Source organism: Schistocerca serialis, chromosome 1, assembly GCF_023864345.2.
Source record: "Schistocerca serialis cubense isolate TAMUIC-IGC-003099 chromosome 1, iqSchSeri2.2, whole genome shotgun sequence".
Taxonomy (NCBI): Eukaryota; Metazoa; Arthropoda; class Insecta; order Orthoptera; family Acrididae; genus Schistocerca; species Schistocerca serialis.
Window position 1 is genome coordinate 993,911,831 of NC_064638.1, and position 19,085 is coordinate 993,930,915.

Below are 19,085 nucleotides of genomic sequence, written 5' to 3' on the forward strand. Positions count from 1 at the left end.
TACTCACCTCCTTCTCCTACGGACGCGGACACATCGCCCATGTCTCCTGTTATAACAACCGGACTTGTCGCAATGGGCAGATTGGTGCACAGGGCCCCAGCAGATTCGACCCCCACATCTCCTGTCATCTCGACCCGTTATCATCAAGGACACTTCCATCCATACAGGAAGCCTGCTCCTTGAGACTTTACGGCCAGTCCAACAACACCTATGGACATTAGCAATCTACAGGCCACCTCCATCAAGACCTGTGCAACAAATTCAAAGGGGGGAAAAGTGTTGTGACTCGCCAATCTTTCAAAGTGCCGACGCGCAGTTCCGCGTGTCCTCTACATGCCAGCCATACAGCAACAGCGCCACCTAAGTGGCCTGCCAGCCAGCATCTGCTAGACTTGGACTCAGTTATGATTTAACTGTTAAAGTGTGCACACGTCTTACTCTGTTTACATGATCTGTGACTTTCATGTACTGCGTCTTCCTTGAAATATATTTGTTCAACTTGAAGTTATTACATGAACAAGAGTGCTTGCTTTTAGTAGACAGAGATTAAACAAATTTGGAAAAATCAACTGATTTTCAAAAATGTCTTAGACATTGAGAGATTGTCCTTACACTTGAGTATGTTAGCCGATATCACTAATAAAAAACAACTTGTCTTAAAAAATATGTGTGATGTAAGAAAGTACTTTACGCAAGAGTCTGCAGTTGGAGAAATGTTATGTGCAGTAGTGAAGTGCATTAAGCTTCTCCAAGTAGTTCCAATCACATAGCAACAGCAGAACGGTCATTTGGCACCCTTAGACATCTGATGACGTATCTCCGATCAACAATGGGACAGAAGCGACTGAACAACTTGGCTGTTCTTCATGCCCACCAAGATGTTTTGGATGAATTGGATATCCGATCAGTCATCAACAACTTCAGTAACCCAGTCAGATGGTTGACATTTGCACCTTTCTAAAGACACTCTAGTCCTAATAATGGCATTTAGAGCAATATTAAAAATCCTTATAAAATAGAGAAATAAATACGTACATAATGTTAAATTTTCAGTTTTAAGTATTAATACTAGTTTAGTACTGTATTACTACATTAATATAGTATGTCATTAGTTATTTTCCAATACTTAAATATTTTTAGGGTGTAAGACCCAATCAAAACCTGCTATTTACATACTTTTTGACTGAAAGTAATAGGCATACTGTATTAACTTTATTAACTGTATTAAAGCATTAACTTTGAGATGTTGTTTTTATTTAATGAACCCTGAGCCTTATTCAAAGTAAGCTTAAATTAGCTATTTCACTTATTAATCAAAGTGCTATTACTGTGTGACAGCAATATTTTATGTTTTATTTTTTAATGATGGTTTAGGATTTATTTAAATATCATTTCAGTCTTTCCAGAGCTAGCTATATATTCATTGATCTTATGACTCTAAAACGCTTAAAAAACTTTAAAACTCACTATTTTTCATCTAAAATTTAGAAAATTTCCTGGGGAAAGATCCCCAGTATGGGTCACCCAAATATTTTTTATAAGTCGGTGACCCTGTGTTTAGACAGGTTGTGCAACAAATTTCTCTCCTCCCCAGTTCTATTCAGTACCTCCTCTTTAGTTACAGGGCCTATCCGTTGAATCTTCAGCATTCTTCTGTAGCACCACATTTCAAAAGCTTCTGTTCTCTTCTAGTTTAAATTGTTTATTGTTCATGTTTCACTTCCATACATGGCTACACTCCATACAAATACTTTTGGAAAAGACTTCCTGACACGTAAATCTATATTTGATGTTAACAAATTCCTCTTCTTCAGGAACACTTTTCTTGCCAGTGCAAGTCTACATTTTATATCCTCTCTACTTCAACCAGCATCGGTTACTTTGCTGCCGAAATAGCAAAACTCTTATACTACTTTAGGTGCCTCATTTCCTAATCTAATTCCCTCAGTGTCACCTGATTTAATTCAAATAAGTTCCATTATCCTTTTTGCTTTTCCTTTCAGACAGTGTCCATTTTGTTCAACTGCTCTTCCAATCCTTTACTGTCTCTGACAGAATTACAGTGTCATCGGCAAGCTTCACTATTTTTATTTCTTCTCTCTGGACTTTAAGTCCTACTCCAAATTTTTCTTTTGTTTCCTCCAAAGATAGTCTACAACCCTGTCTCACTCCCTTCTCAACCACCGCTCTCTTGTTACTGCTGTCTGGATTCTGTCACAAATTGTAAGTAGCCTTTTGCACCTGTATTTTCCTCCTGCCATCATTAGAATATGAAAGAGAGTATTCCAGTCAATACTGTCAAAAGCTTTCTCAAGTCTACAAATGCTATAAACATAGGTTTGCCTTTCCTTGACCTATCTTCTATGAGAAGTCCTGAGGTCAGTATTGCCTACCGTTTTTCTACATTTCTCCAGAATCCAAACTGATCTTTCTCAAGGTTGGCTTCTACCAGTTTTTCCATTCTTTGGTAAGAATTCATTTCATTATGAGTACCGTCAAACGGGGTGATTTCGGATGGCTTTGTCATTATTTTGATTGTAACTTTTGTACATATTGTTAGATTAAATTGATTGTTATGGAAGTAGTAGGGTATATGTGTAATGAATAAAATATCCCAGAACCAGAAAATGTATGTGTAGGTATATTTATCTGAGACAGTTAAATAAAGTGTCTGAAGTCACTCCATGGATTGGGGTGATTTAGGACAAATATGTTTTTTAAATCTCTGTCCGAAGTTACAGTATATAGAGGGCAAATTTGGACAGTTACTGCCTTTTTTTAAAGTTCTACATGCTTTTTATTTGATTTTGGTGACATTTTACACATTTTAAGGTAGCCTGGATCACCTGACATGTTGGTTTCATCATAGTTGAGCATGTTTCTAGGTGGGAGATTTTCCAGCTTTGCCTTCTTATTGGAGAAAAACATCTTAACAGTCTCTTTGTTCACTTCTGCTTGAGCTTGTTTAATATTTTTGCTTAAGCGAACAGATGATGGTCGTTTGAGGAATAAATGCACCCATTCTTCTCCTGGCAAATTATTATGAGATTTCTTCTCTCTTCGGCCAGATTTATCAAGGTAACCTTTAACTAAATATCTAATATCCAATTTAGTGAAGGGAAATCCCCAATGTGCAGCCCTCAAGATACCTTCCTTTGACATTTCTTCTTCTTCTTAATTTAGTACTGGCTGTCCTCCCATTTTTTTTAGATACACTTCCTGTACTTTATTTTGTAGGGTTGATTTAGGTATACCATAAAAATCACATGCTTTTCTGTATGATAATTTACCACTCTGAATATCATGAACAGCTTTATCTAAAAGTTCTGGGTCGTAATTACACTGTACGTAGCACCTCTCCCGCTCTTACGCGTTCTTGGATTGTCCAAAATCACCCCACACAGTACACAGTTTTACAAAAACTGTCATTATTTTATAACCTTGCACGAGAAACTCGACAAACCTGTACAGAAATTGTCTCAATCCTGTTAGCTACTGAGTGCGTTGACAATGACAGTTACAATAACTTCCCGCTCGGCGCAACAATAGAAAGTTTCCACTTTACGATACTGCATGGATTTTTAGCATTGAGTCTGTTCATCAATTATTCACCCAGGGAAACAATTGACACAAAATAAAAGTTGTGGAAAGCGATAAATGCAATCTTGTGCTTAAAATAACTGGTGCACAGACGTTAAAATAAGTAACTCTTTGTTTCTATGTAGTGGGAAAAAGCAAATAAGCCATACTGTCTGAATTCGCCCCGGTGTCCGAAATCACCCCGTTTGACAGTACATTAAGAAATTTTTTTGTAAAAGACTTTATTTGTACTCATGAAAGAAGTTATCTAAATATTTCAGTGGACTGTCAATAATAATAATAATACTTACACAAGTAGTCTATGGAGAGTCTATCATAGAATATAAGTAAATTAAGGAGTAAAATTAACAACTCACCAAATAGCTGAGGTGCTGATTTGTCAAAAAGCATACAAGAAGACTGAGAATGTTACCAGCTTTCATATGAAATTTTGTTTATAGAGTAAACAAACACACACACACACACACACACACACACAGATTTACAGACACACAGATTTACTTACATGTTACATTGTTCAGGCTAACTATATTGTGGCTGTCACTGCAGTCTGAGTGGGATAAGGACTGTGTCAGGTGGAGTGGGCATGCTTGCTGCCCGGACAGCGATGGCTGAAATAAGAGTGCACATAGATGCCCTGTCTCTACATTACAGAGTGTAAAGGATTAATAGGATGGGTGTATCCTGAGTTCTCCCCTGTACAGGATCCCCAGATCTACCACTGAGATGGCACTCACAGTCAAGTGTATGAGTGAGATATTAAGCTCAGTAAAAGGATATGGTTTTGGTATGATACAGTATAATGCCTTTGGTGAATGTTTTTCATGAAAGAAAAAAGCAAAAAGTGCAATAATGTGAGAATGTTGTGTGTAGTGATAGATATTTTTTATTGTTGTTATATACATGGATTACATTTTTTACCAAACAAATAATCTGTGTAATTCCTCAATGTATTGAATGTGCTGTTTAACAGGTACTTTTTAATGGCCTTTTGAAATAAGATGGTTTTAATGATCTCTTTAATCTTCTTGGGCAGATTATTGTACAGTTTTATTCCTTGGTAGAAAATGCTGTTGTGAGTTTTACATGTATTCCTTTCAGGTAAATGTAAGTGTATGTACTAAATGAATTGGTAGGTGTACTAACATGGTGTAGTAAAAATCCCCAATGTTGTGAACATATCCTTACAATGAGGCCAATTACTATTTTTCATTATTATTCTTAGGGCCATTTTCTGTCATTTGAAAACTGTGTTCATAAATTGTACATTTGTTCCCCAGAAAAGAATTTGATAGCTAACAATTGATTGTCCAGATGAATAGTATATAACTAAAGACACTGGCTGTTACAAACTGTTGACAGAACTACTAGAGTGTAACATGCTGGTGATAATTTGTTTGCAAGTATCTTTGTGTGTTCACACCAATTCAGCTGCGAATTAATATTTATTCACAGAAATTTTGTATTTCTTGTGTGAGCTATAGAGCTACCACCTACATTTAAATTAACTATGTCACTTTCACTCTTCAAATAGAAGCACATGACGTTATAATAACGGGAAACATTCCACGTAGGAAAAATATATCTAAAAACAAAGATGATGTGACTTACCAAATGAAAGTGCTGGCAGGTCGACAGACACACAAACAAACACAAACATACACACAAAATTCAAGCTTTCGCAACAAACTGTTGCCTCATCAGGAAAGAGGGAAGGAGAGGGAAAGACGAAAGGATGTGGGTTTTAAGGGAGAGGGTAAGGAGTCATTCCAATCCCAGGAGCGGAAAGACTTACCTTAGGGGGGAAAAAAGGAAAAAAGGATGGGTATACACTCGCACACACACACATATCCATCCACACATATACAGACCAATGTCTGTATATGTGTGGATGGATATGTGTGTGTGTGTGTGCGAGTGTATACCTGTCCTTTTTTCCCCCTAAGGTAAGTCTTTCCGCTCCCGGGATTGGAATGACTCCTTACCCTCTCCCTTAAAACCCACATCCTTTCATCTTTCCCTCTCCTTCCCTCTTTCCTGATGAGGCAACAGTTTGTTGCGAAAGCTTGAATTTTGTGTGTATGTTTGTGTTTGTTTGTGTGTCTGTTGACCTGCCAGCACTTTCATTTGGTAAGTCACATCATCTTTGTTTTTAAGTACATGACCTTAGATTTATGTATGTTCAATATAACTTCATTGCATATCGACCAATTGTAAACTTCCTTGAGGATTTTGTTTCCTTTCTCTGCAAGATTTCTCTTGTTGTATCAGTGACTATAACATGGCTGTCATCAGAAAAGAGAATTTTTTCACCCTGAGTGACACTTTTGGGAAAACCAACTGTGTATATCAAGAATAGTATTGTTCCTAGTATCAGTGCATTTTGGTTCTAACCAGTTTTTTCCTTATTTGAGGTTTGTGGTATCTTTACTCTTCATTCTCTATAAGCTAGGCATGATCAGGAAATGAGCATTAGATGCACCTCTTATTCCTAATGATTCTAGCTTGTTTCATAGGTCAACAGTATCAAAAGCTTTGGCAAAGTCTAAGAACATGCTTGTGACACACTCATCCTTGTCAAGAGCATTAAATGCCACTTTTGTGAGTTCTACTATGGCTGAGTCTGTATTTCTCTGCTGAACTGATTCACAAAGGGTGCAAGATAACCAACCTAATTTTTGTCTTCTTTTCTTATTTGCGTCTTTGGTAGCACACTATTCTGTAGTCATGAATCTGAGAACTGTAATGAATAGTGGCTGGTGTTTACTTAATAATGTATGCAACCCCACAATTTTGGGTTCACTACTTATTATACTTAATGTCATCTTGTTGGGATGATAACCTGTTCCTTAGCTTTGTAATGCAAGTAGCGGATAAATCAGGTTAGCTCTCACATCCAACAGCAGTCCAGTGGTGGAGTTTATCAGATAAATTATGACAATGTTGAAGCATAATTTTTAGAAATACTGTCCAGGAATCAATAGTTGCTCTAAGAGTCACATAGATGAAATTATTGAGGTGGGTAAGGGGAGAGGGGTTAAAGTTATGTTTACATAATACATTAAAGTAAACACTGTGGCGTGCAGTAATCCGTTAAAAAAAAGAGCTATTTTACTTGGTCCAGTCCTTAATAAAACTCATAGTGTATAGTATTCACATGTTCCACTGACAATGAAGGTCCAACTTTTCTAATATTTGCAACACATTTTAATCAAAATAATCACAAACCTGCATTAGAGAATTCACCATTGGGTCCTGAAGCACTGATATTACTAAGTTTTTGTGGATGCCAATGCTTGTTCTTTCACAGAAATGTCAGCATGTTAATAGTCATAAGAGTTGTGCAGAGATGTTAGCTTAGGGTATGGCTCCCACAGACCAACTTTATGGTGGTTGAATGGATCTTATAAGGACTGTCAGAAGGACATGTTGTGATATCTGAATCTACATGATCATTAGACAGACTGTTAGAGTTTGCTACTCAGAATGGACTATAAGTATTAATAGTAATTATTTTTTGTGAAATATGTGGTGGTCCAGGAAATTAGAAAATTTGTCAAACCATTTTAACCTTCTGCATTGGAAATACCTCATTTGCATGTACAAGCACAATATAGAAAATTATGATAAATTATACAAAAATCTTTGTTAATGGTTTCATCAATTTGTGAGGCATGGCACTTTGTGCATAAAAATTAAGTCAACAAAAGTACAGTAGCAAAGGTCAGGATCTAACAAGCACAGAGGCAAAATCTGCCATGGAAAATGTAACAGGTCACAAACTTTTAATGTTCCTTGCTTTGTAAGTTAATTAGTTTCGCAAGTACTGAACTACATTACTGGTCAGAATACCAGTCTTTCTGATTATTGGCATTGCCAAGTCCATAAACACACATCAACTCACATGAAATTTGCTGTTGCTTACTGTAGAAGAAATTTTAATTAGCATAACTTTTAATAAACATGATTTTAGAGAAAACTAATTGTATTTTTGCAGTCAGCTCACTTGAGAATATGACTGCAATAATGAAGTGGAATGAAATCTGATACAAATAATAATTAGATGATTTTTGTGGCTACGTTGCATATATATGTTATAGAAAATCAGAACCAAATAGCAATTAAAAACAGAAAAAAATGATTCGTAGGGATGCAACTAGAGCAGCTCTGTCTCAAGGTGTTGTATTGATTCAAGTATTGGGCTAGTGCATAGGTACATAGGATTTTTCCATACATTTAGTAAACACAGCAGATACACATAACAGAGACTTTAATCATCAGTATTACATTCTCCTTCACTTTTTACAAGTCTGCCAATGGTGGGGTAAGTTTCTGATTCTGTGACCATAGAAATAATATGGATTTGAGGCAAAGAACTCATCAAGTCATGTTTGGAGCACATTTTCATTTAGAAAAGAAGTTCCTCGAAGGTTGTTCGATAGAGAGTGAAAAAGGTGAAAAACCTAAGGACACAATATCAGATAATAAGATGAATGCAGAATGACTTTCCAACCCAGCTCCTTATAGCATTTTTTGTCAGTCTAGCAGAATGTGGGTGGGTGTTTGAGCAGAGTAGCATCACTTCACACAGTCTTCCTGATTGTTGTTCTTGGACTGCATCTGTGAGACATCTCAGTTGTTGACAATAAATGTCGGCAGTGATGATTACACTGGGGAAGCAATTCATATTACCCCAAACCGTTGCTGTTTCACCAGATGCATAACATTATCTTTTGTGAATGCACACAGGACTTCGTACAAAGAATTGCTGTTTTTTTGGACTCAGCCATTCCTTTCTTTTCGTTATGTTAGCATGAAGTCACCATTTCTTGTCACCAGTAACAATACAGGATATGAATGATAATTGTTGTTCATGAGCCAATTGATGACGAGCAAGTAGAGATGCCCATATGGCCTCTCAAAATCAGTCCTGTGTCCCTATGGGCATCCACTACTGACATATTATTGGTTTTTGTGATTTTGGCTCAGAGCATGTGGTATCCATACACATGATTTTTGAACCTTCATCATTGCATGCAAATGTTGCATGATTATGGAATGATCACGGCTCATCACATTGGCTAGTTCTTGAGTACATTGACATGGATCATTATGAATTAATGTGTTTAAACAAACTTCATCAAATGCCGAAGGCCTTCCTGATTGTGAAGAGTCAAAATAATTCTCTGTGCTGTGTCCAATGGCATTATCTCCAAACGTGATGTTATAACCACGAGCAACCAGTGAGCAGTGCTCAGCAGAGAATGGAGATGTGAAGCCAACAGGCGGGGGAGCTGCTGGAGGTATCACTAACAATGGACAGCCGAGACAGACAAACAAGTAGGGGATGACAAACACTATGACCAATCAGGACACAACATGAGGTGAGAATTGTGGCGAGACAACAACAATGAAGGAACAATCCAAACAATGACAGTGTGTACCTCCACACAAGGAACTGGAACACAGTACAGCTGAGATGCACATGCGAACCACGGCGAATACCAGACTGCCGGTGTAGAGCCACGCGGCCACCTGAATACATGACTGCAGGAAATGCAACTGGCTGCAGGCTTCACATGGTACAGAGAGTGGCACACTCACACTGTGAGGCTCACGGTGCAGGCACACACCGGAGCACAGAGACCCCTAGTGGATATCCAGGACAATGACCCCTGGCGCGCATTCAACTTCTGTGCCTTCCGACACCAGACACGGCACAAATGTTTCTAGCTGCCTCTGATGCTGTCACCCCCCTACTGAATGCAAACAGAGGAATATGTTGGAAAAGTTCTGATTTCTCAACTTGGCATTCCATTTTCTAGCATCCAAAGCTCCACTCACTATCCCCAAGGGACAATATGACAATATGTAAACTCAAATAGCAAAAGTGATCTACAAATAAAATTGATAAATAGGTCCATAGCAAGCAGAGTACCATGCAAAATAAAAATGCTATGAACTTATGCACCAGTCAAAAAATTCATTAATCTCTCTATGTTTTGAGACAAATGACAGCAGAGAAATCAGCTTGTAGTTACCTGTCTTCTGCACTCCCTTTCTTTAACAGGGGCACAATGCATGCTGTTTTAATTAACCTGGAAAGTTTCTGAATGTGAATACTCATTTATTACATAAAGCAGACAGTGTCCACTTAATTGGGTTGTACTTGAGGTAACTTTAGTATCTCTGGTACACATGTCTCAGTAGCCCCCCAATACACTCCTTTACAGTGTCTGCTGACCACATGACAGTAGTCAGGGCAATTGGGCAATTCCTAGCTGCTTATGAACAGTGAACTAACTCATATTATGCCTGAAAGCAGCATTCACATTGTGGTTGCATTATGATTGATGCAATGTGTTACATAACAATAAACAAATAATTTTAAACTAATCTTTCTGGTTCAGTTTTAATTTTTGGGGTTTGTTACAAGTATTACAAGCCTCCTTTAAGAATTGAAGTGCTTAACACTCAACAAAGAGATTTTTATTATGACAAAACAAAAACCTGGAACATAATTTACTGATTCCCTGGAGATACTTGGAATATCTGTGAAAGGGGCGACTTACACAAAACTTATTTATAGCCCACACTGAAATGTTGTTCAGGTGTATGGGATCCAAGCAATCACATTACATGAAGGGGAGTGGAGTAAATGTTCACAGCCTTGTTTGGCTGGTGCAAGTCTCACAGCATACTGAAGTCTTTGTTTATTGCACTGATATTCCTGTTTGGCATCCCTACTCTCTCTGCCCAGTGATACTTACACTTCCAAGCAGCACTATCTATGTGAGTATCCCCACAGAGGCTGCCCTCCTTGCTCTCTGCAATGCAGAGCAGCTGTGAGGAGCTGTCATCAACTGTCAGGTGTGGAGTGTGCTGTTGTGAGTGCCAGCTGTGCTGTGACTCGGGCAAGGAGTGGACACAGCAGGATCTCAACTCACAGAAGCATAATGCAGGTCATGCCATGGTAGGTGTGCACGCAGGACATGACTGGATCAATTCTCAGATAAGTGTTGCAGAAGTGTGCCTAATGAGTCATACCATGACATGAGCATAAGTGAGACATGACCAGACCATTTCTTGGAGAGGTGTTACCTGCAATGCTAATGCCATATAGACGGTAAGGTGGTGTGGGAGTCATCTGATGCGGCCATACCAGGATTTGGAGTAGGTGTGTGGTTCCATGGGCTATGGCAGAGGAAGTGGTGCATCAAGAGATGCATTCACACAAGCGTGTGGACTGCTGGGAGTGGCATCTTTCAAGTCGGAACTCTTGAGCAGATGATTGTGAGGGCACTGTCTGATGACAAACTAGATGAAACAGAAGTGTAATCAACATTGTGTGGTAGCACACATACATGTTCAGCTCACTGTATGCAGGCTGTGTTCAAAATCAGTGTTGTGTCCCTATGGGCATCCACTACTGACATATTATTGGTAATTGTGACACTGTGCTTAGACGATCCTTAGCAAGTTCAAATGCATCCCTCATTTTATTGGTCCAAAGTACTTGTCTTTTCCCCTGCTTGTTTGGGCTAGTGAGGATGACTATTAGGGGTGCTTTTATTGGCTCTGCTTGCAGTTGATGACACTGATAGAAGTTAAAGATCCCTAAGAAGTGACAAAGCTCAGGGAAATTCAAAGTTAAAGGAAGTTGTTTGATGAGATTAGGTTGGCCAGCTGTAGGTTTGGCTCTGTGGCATTTACTATATGCCATAGGAAGCCTTCAGCCTTCCACAGCTGAGACTTCTCTTCATTAATGACCGTGCCACCATCCTGAAAGGCAGTGAGAACTTATTTGAGGTGCTGGTTGTGTTGCTGGGGTAAGGCTGAAAAAACAAAAAATTAGGATATCATCTAAGTGGGTACAGCAGAAGTTGAACTGAAAAAGTATCCCATCTATGAATGCTGCCATATTTTGGCTGCATTCTTCAGACTGCATGACATGAAGAGGTACTCAAATAAGCAAAATGGTGTGATTATTGCTGTTTTTGCAACGTCATTTAGGTTTGTGGAAAGCTGGAGGTACGCCTTTTTACAGTCCATCAGACTAAAGATAGTAGCACCTGCGACTGATTGCATGAAGTCCTGAATATTTGTTATTGGCTACCATACACTGTTCGGAAGTTGAGAGCTCTGTTGTTCCCATAGCGTCTGATGGTCCCATCTTTCTTCCACAAAAGCTTTATCAGTGATGCCCACATGTTTCCAAAGGGCAGACTATTCCTTTGTTCAACAGTCTGTCAGCCACTGGGCTGGGGCTAAATGGCACACTTTGTCTCAAAATGGTGTGCTAGCAGTCATTAGAATCTAGTTCACCAGGACATGTGGATTGCACATTGTTGCACTTTTGACTTTGAGAAAATTGCTATGGGGTTCAGTGCACTGCTTGGTAATGCAGAGTGTGCCGCGCTACATCTACATCAACATCTACATAGATGTTCCACACACTACCATATGGTGCATGGTGGAGGGTGCCCTGTAGCACTACTAGTCATTTCCTTCCCTGTTCTACTTGCAAATAGAACGAGGAAAAACCAACTGTCTATATGCTTACATATGATTCCTGATTTCTCGTTTCTTATCTTTGTGGTCCTTATGTGCAATGTACATTGGTGGCAGTAGAATCGTTTGGCAGTCAGTTTCAAATGTTGATTCTCTAAATTTTCTCAATAATGTTTCTTTAAAGGAATGTCACCTTCCCTCCAGTGATTCCCAGTTGAGTTCCTTAACACTTATGTGTTCTTCGAATGGATTGATAACAAATCTAGCAGTCTGCCTCTGAATTGCTTCAATGTCTTCCTTGAATCAAACCTAGTACAGGTCCCAAACACTCAAGCAGCACTCGAGAGTTGGTTGCACCAGCATCCTATATATACTCTCCTTTACAGGTGAACCACTCTTTCCTAAAATTCTTCCAATAAACTGAAGTCAACCATTCACCTACCACAGTTCTCACACGCTCATTCTATTTTATAAAGCTCTGCAACATTATGCCCAGATATTTAATTCAGTTGACTGTGTCACACAGGACACTGGTAATACTGTATCCTAACACTACAGTTTTGTTCTTCCTACTCATCCTCATTAACCTGTGTTGCAAGAGATGCGTCCAGGGCCATTGACTGCACAGGTGTTGTGTGCACTGACACCTGACAACTGGGAAGGGCTCAGCAGGGTGAGTATGGTCACACTCACTCCACCTGTCCTCAGCTGTGTGGTGGGTATGCACAAGGTTCAAGTAGTGCTCACACGCCAGAGTGAGAGCAGCAGACAGGTCATTTATACACTGTCAGAGTGTTGCATTTTTGGTGTGGAGAGCATTCAAAACTGAATGGCAGTCAAGGTACCACTGATGCATTCTCAACAGGTCCATTGTCATAACCCATTCCTTGAACATATTCAGAGCACATAAATACATCAACCTCACGCATAGTGGGACATGCCATTGTTCCATTGTTCCACCAGGAAGTAGTTGCCTCTGTTGTTATTTGTAGACATACAATCTACCCCCCAGAGGTGGGGGTTGTGAGGCATGTGTTTGATACACACATCGCAGTTGTAGGTCATTTGCTGATTTCATGTGGAATAGTGGGTCTAGTGAACCCATGTGTGGAGTCTGGAAATTCTCAAGGCTGATGGCAGTTCCTTGTGGCAGCAGCAGACTGATTTTGGTACCAGCTTTGAGGTGACAGTGGCACTTGACCCATCATTGCCAGCTGATGTTGCGGTAGTGTGAGTAGTTGGCCCAGGTTGCCTTCTGAGGGGGCATGGTGATGTTATCCTTGTATGTTGTTGTAGCTGTTTGTGGCGAGTTAGTGATCTTGGTTGTTTGACCGTGGTCACCCGCTGTATGGTATGGAATTTCATGAGGCATTTATTCATTGATGATGTTGCATCACAGTAAACATCCTGTTGGCCAGAATTGATTTTCTTTTTCAAGTGGATCTACCTCATGGCGATCATTGCCATATATAACTGCGGTGGAAGTTTCACTATGCACAGTGTCCATAGAGTTACATCTTGGATCAAGTGTTGTATGCATCCAATGTGAAATCTGGGATGACATATTGTCTGCAAGTTGCTCCTCATATATTGCTTCTACATCTACATCTACGTGATTACTCTGATATTCACAATAAAGTGCCTGGCAGAGGGTTCAATGAACCACCTTCAAGCTGTCTCTCTACCGTTCCACTCTCGAACAGCACAAGGGAAAAATGACCACTTAAATTTTTCTGTGCAAGCCCTGATTTCTCTTATTTTTTCGTGATGATCATTTCTCCCAATGTAGGTGGGCACCAACAGAATGTTTTTGTAATCGGAGGAGAAAACTGGTGGTTGAAATTTCATTAGAAGATCCAGTTACAACGAAAAACACCTTTGTTTTAATGATTGCCACTCCAATTCACATATCATGTCTGTGACACTATCTCCCCTATTTTGCAATAATACAAAATGAGCTGCCCTTCTTTGTACTTTTTTGATGTCATCCATCAGTCCCACCTGATGCGTATCCCACACTGCACAGCAATACTCCAGAATAGGGCAGACAAGTGTGGTGTAATCAGTCTCTTTAGTTGACCTGTTGCACCTTCTAAGTGTTCTGCCAGTGAATCACAGTCTTTGGTTTGCTCTACCCACAATATTATCTATGTGATCGTTCCAATTTAGGTTATATGTAATTGTAATCCCTAAGTATTTAGTTGAATTTACAGCCTTCATATTTGAGTGACTTATCGCATAATCAAAATTTAGCTGATTTCTTTTATTACTCATGTGAATAACTTCACACTTTTCCTTACTTAGGGTCAATTGCCACTTTTTGCACAATACAGATATATTATCTAAATCATTTTGCAAGTCATTTTGATCATCTGATGACTTTACAAGACGGTAAATGACACCATCATCTGCAAACAATCTAAGATGGCTACTCAGATTGTCTCCTATGTCATTAATATAGATCAGGAACAATAGAGGGCCTATAACACTTCCTTTGGGAATGCCAGATATTACTTCTGTTTTACTCGATGACTTTCTGTCTATTACTGCAAACTGTGACCTTTCTGACAGGAAATCATGAATCTAGTTGCACAACTGAGGTGATACTCTGTAGGCATGCAGTTTGGTTAGAAGACGCTTGTGAGGAATGGTGTCAAAAACCTTCTGGAAATGTAATAATATGGAATCAATTTGACATCCCTTGTCAATAGCACTTATTACTTCATGAGTATAAAGAGCTAGTTGTGTTTCACAAGAACGATATTTTCTGAAACCGTGCTGACTATTTGTCAATAAATCATTTTCTTCAAGGTACTTCATAATGTTCGAATACAGCATATGTTCCAAAACCCTACTGCAAATCGACGTTAGTGATATAGTGATATAGATTACTCCTACTTCCCTTTTTGGGTATTGGTTTGACTTGAGCAATTTTCCAGTCTTCAGGTACGGATCTTTCTGTGAGTGAGTGGTTGTATATAATTGCTAAATATGGAGCTATTTTATCAGCATACTCTGAGAGGAACCTGACTGGTATACAATCTTGCCTTTAATAAGCGATTTAAGCTGCTTCGTTACTCTACCTCTATGTTTCTCATCTTGGCAGTTGTTCTTGATTGGAATTCAGGAATATTTACTTCATCTTCTATGTTGAAGGAGTTTCTGAAAACTGTGTTTAGTAACTCTGCTGTAGTGGCACTGTCATCAGTGAGTTCACCATTGCTATCATGCAGTGAAGGTATTGATGTGTGTCTCTCAATTGCTGTAGATACTATCTCTTTGAAAACATTCCACAACTTTTCTACACTTACATGATCAGATCGGAAGGAGTGACGACTGCCTCTTAAAAAGGCGATAAGAGCATTTTTATCAGCTTTTTTAAATAGATATACTTTGCGTTTCTTTTTGATGGTTGTAGGTGTTACGGTATTCAGCCTAGCAGCAACTGCCTTGTGGTTGCTAATCCCTGTATTCATCACATACAGGATTATTTGTTGTTAAAAGGTCAAGTATGCTTTTGCAACCATTTACACTTCGAGTGGGCTCATGAACTAATTGTTCAAAATAATTTTCTGAGAAAGCATTCAGTTTAATTTCGGATGATGTTTTATGCCTGCCACTGGCTTTAAACATATAATTTTTCCAGCATGTCGAGGGTAGATTAGAGTCACCACCGACTGTAATTGTAGGAGCGGGGTACTTATTTGAAATGAGACTCAAGTTTTCTGTGAACTGCTCGGCAACTATATCTTCTGAGTTGGGGGGTCAGTAAAATGACCCAATTAATAGTTTAGTCCAATTGTCAGGTATAACCTCTACCCATACTATTTCACACAAACTATCTACTTCAATTTCGCTACAAGGCACACTACCTCTGCAGTAATAAATACTCCACCACCAACTGTATTTAATCTATCCTTTCTGAACACTGTTAGATCGTTCGAAAAAATTTTGGCTGAACTTATTTCCAGCTTTGTTTTAATTGCTGTTCTGGTGTCTGTGACATGCACTGCAGAAGAGTCAATTTTGAGTCTTTTACTTATTTTGAGGGGGTAGTGTGAGTATGACATCACAGATGTGGTCTGTGTGTTCTGCCAGATGGCAAATTAAAGTCACAATTTGGGTGTCATCATCCAGAATGCCTATGGTATTGAAAACACATTACATAGCTGCACACCAGAGGGTATATTGTTCTGGGGGAAACATCAATTGTTTAAGTTGAGAGGTCAGCCAGTGCACATCATGATGGGCATGTGGTAACAGCATAATTGCAGCTGAACGAAATAGTGTCAGTGGCAAAATGACATGCGGTACTCAGGGTGCAGTTGTGAAGTTGGTAGCCATGTATGGAGTGGGTGGCCAGTGGTGGAGCCAGATGTGAAGTGATCATCTGTCCAACCACCATTTGTGACACGGTTAACATGGGTGTCACATGAAATGCATCACAGTTCAAAAGTAGTTCTGTTCGTCACACTGATTAGAGGTAGCTTGTGTCTGAAGTCTGATGGAAGATTACCTGGATAGGAAAGGTAATAAGTTGGGGAAGATTAAAAATAAATGGCAGGTCACAAAGACCCAAGGTTTAGAAGGACTTACCTGTCATAAGTATAAGGGAAGATAAAGGGGATAGAAAGAGTAGGAGGTCAGAGATAATACATTGATAAGCACTTTGGCAGCTTAAGTCCAGAGATAATGAAAGGATAGTTTGAGAGCTAAAGACAGAATAAAAGTGAAAAAATTGGAAAGTGAAATAAACAGTGCAGTTCAAGTTAGGAGGAAATAGGAACAGAAGACAGTTAAATATAAAAAGGTGAGAAAGAGAGAGAGAGAGAGAGAGAGAGAGAGAGAGAGAGAGAGAGAGGAGAAAATGAAGATAAAAAAGAGAGAAAAGTCACAGAGTAAACAAATAAATAAATACTATAAAAAAGAGAGAGAGAGAGACTGATGATGCTGGGGGTGGGGGGTAGGTTAAGAGAAATTGAGTCTGGGAGGGCAGCGGTGTCTGAGGACATGTTGGAGAATAAGTTCCCATCTCCAATGTCCGTGGAAACCAGTATGGGTGGAGAGATCAAAATGGCTCATGTGGTGTAGCAGGCACACTAATACTGTAGAGCACATTCAGCATGTTGTTCTGCCTTTGATGTTTCAGAGTTTACAGGCAGTTGGGCTGGAGTAAGTGGTAGTAGGTGAGTGCATGGGGCAAGTTTTTCAAAGGGTTACTTGTAAGTGTAAGAATGTTATTGTGAGATCAAATGTCCGCATTGTGTATAATTTATCACAATTTATGTGTAAAAGTAACTATGTTGCTTGTGTAAAGGATAGGTATATCTACTGCAAGTGTATACAGTTCCAGAAACACATCAGGAACTCATTTAATTAGTATTAGTTTCAAAGATAATTTTTAAATAGATTTATATATTCTGAAAACAAATTTTTAATGATTCCCCTAAGCTTGATACACTTTGTACAAATTGACTTTCATGACAGGCACCTGAATGATCTGGAATGGCTCTTTTTAAATCAGAATCAGTTGGTTTCTTTGGAAGATGAATTACCACCAGATGGAGCAAAACTAATACTGTTACATGTATCTGACAACAAGCTCCAGAAATTGCCACAAGATCTTCGAAAGTATATTTACTTGGAGAGTCTCTTTGTCTCAAAAAATGAAATACAGAGCTTCAATGGAACATTACAGAAACTAAGAAAACTAAAAAGATTGCATGCTGACCACAATAAGATCAAAGAGGTAAGCTGAATATTAAGAAATACTTTTAGAATATGATCAGTGATAGTTGAAACAGCTGTATGCATGGGATTCATAAAATTCTCACCGAGCGAGGTGGCGCAGTGGTTAGCACACTGGACTCGCATTCGGGAGGACGACGGTTCAGTCCCGCGTCCGGTCATCCTGATTTAGGTTTTCCGTGATTTCCCTAAATCGCTCCAGGCAAATGCCGGGATGGTTCCTCTGAAAGGGCACGGCTGACTTCCTTCCCCGTCCTTCCCTAATCCGATGAGACTGATGACCTCGCTGTTTGGTCTCCTTCCCCCAACCAACCAACCAACCATAAAATTCTAATAAAACTGATATATCTTTATTAGAAAAACTATATCTCAAACTTCTGAAGAAAATGTTTACTGCTCTGGTGTTGGGTGTAAAAAAAAAAAAAAGAGCTTAAAAGAAAGGCGAAGAGAAACATGATCAAGAGATGCATTCTACAGTGAGAACATGAATAAAATGCAAGAATGAGTGTTATATTAACTACATCTCAGTTCTCTGTATATTGTGTATCACTCTTGGCATGATATTCTTCATTTGTGTGGCCATGATGTCCATAGTTGCTGTACGGTTATTTAGGGCATATCAAATCCATCTTTTTAACTACTAAAAATCTATATTTATTTTATCATACACATTTGTTTTATTCAGTTAAAACACCATTAGTGGTTGCATTTTTCATCTGATTTTGCTTACATCCCATCCAAACGTGTTATGGGCATGCACATTTTGCATGTATTGTTATGTTTGACACTGATGTTCTTGGCCTAATATCAATTTGACTTGCAGCAATACACATTTTCTGAAATAAAACGTAAGTAGAAATTGCACCATTAACATTAAATTCTTAGGAAGAACACACAAATTATCTGTGCAGCAAACCAGCTTCTGTACTTTTTAATGTATAAATTAAGGAACAATGTGAGCAATCAGTTACTGCTCCAGTCATATTTTGCTTTCTTCGATTCTCATCTGCAGTATGGAATATTGTTCTGGGACAATTCCTCAGGTGCTGAATGTATTTGCAGATGGCAGCAAAAGATAATCAGACATTTAGTAAGACTATCACCCAGACAGTTCTGCAAGAACCACTGTAAATATCTTAGCATAATGACATTACCTAGATTGTGTGTGTGATATCTGCCAGAGAAAATCTGGAAAAATTCAAAAGGAGATGTGGTATGCACGTATA

At 38.9% G+C, this 19,085-nt stretch overlaps 1 protein-coding gene across 1 annotated transcript in view; it reads left to right on the forward strand.

Moving 5' to 3' along the window:
* Positions 1-19,085, forward strand: part of LOC126413059 (leucine-rich repeat and death domain-containing protein 1) — a 219,069-nt gene that overhangs the window by 156,338 nt on the left and 43,646 nt on the right. Inside the window, exon 4 of the mRNA XM_050082959.1 lies at positions 17,599-17,860. Coding sequence (XP_049938916.1) covers positions 17,599-17,860 — 262 coding nt within the window. The remainder of the gene's footprint in view (positions 1-17,598; positions 17,861-19,085) is intronic.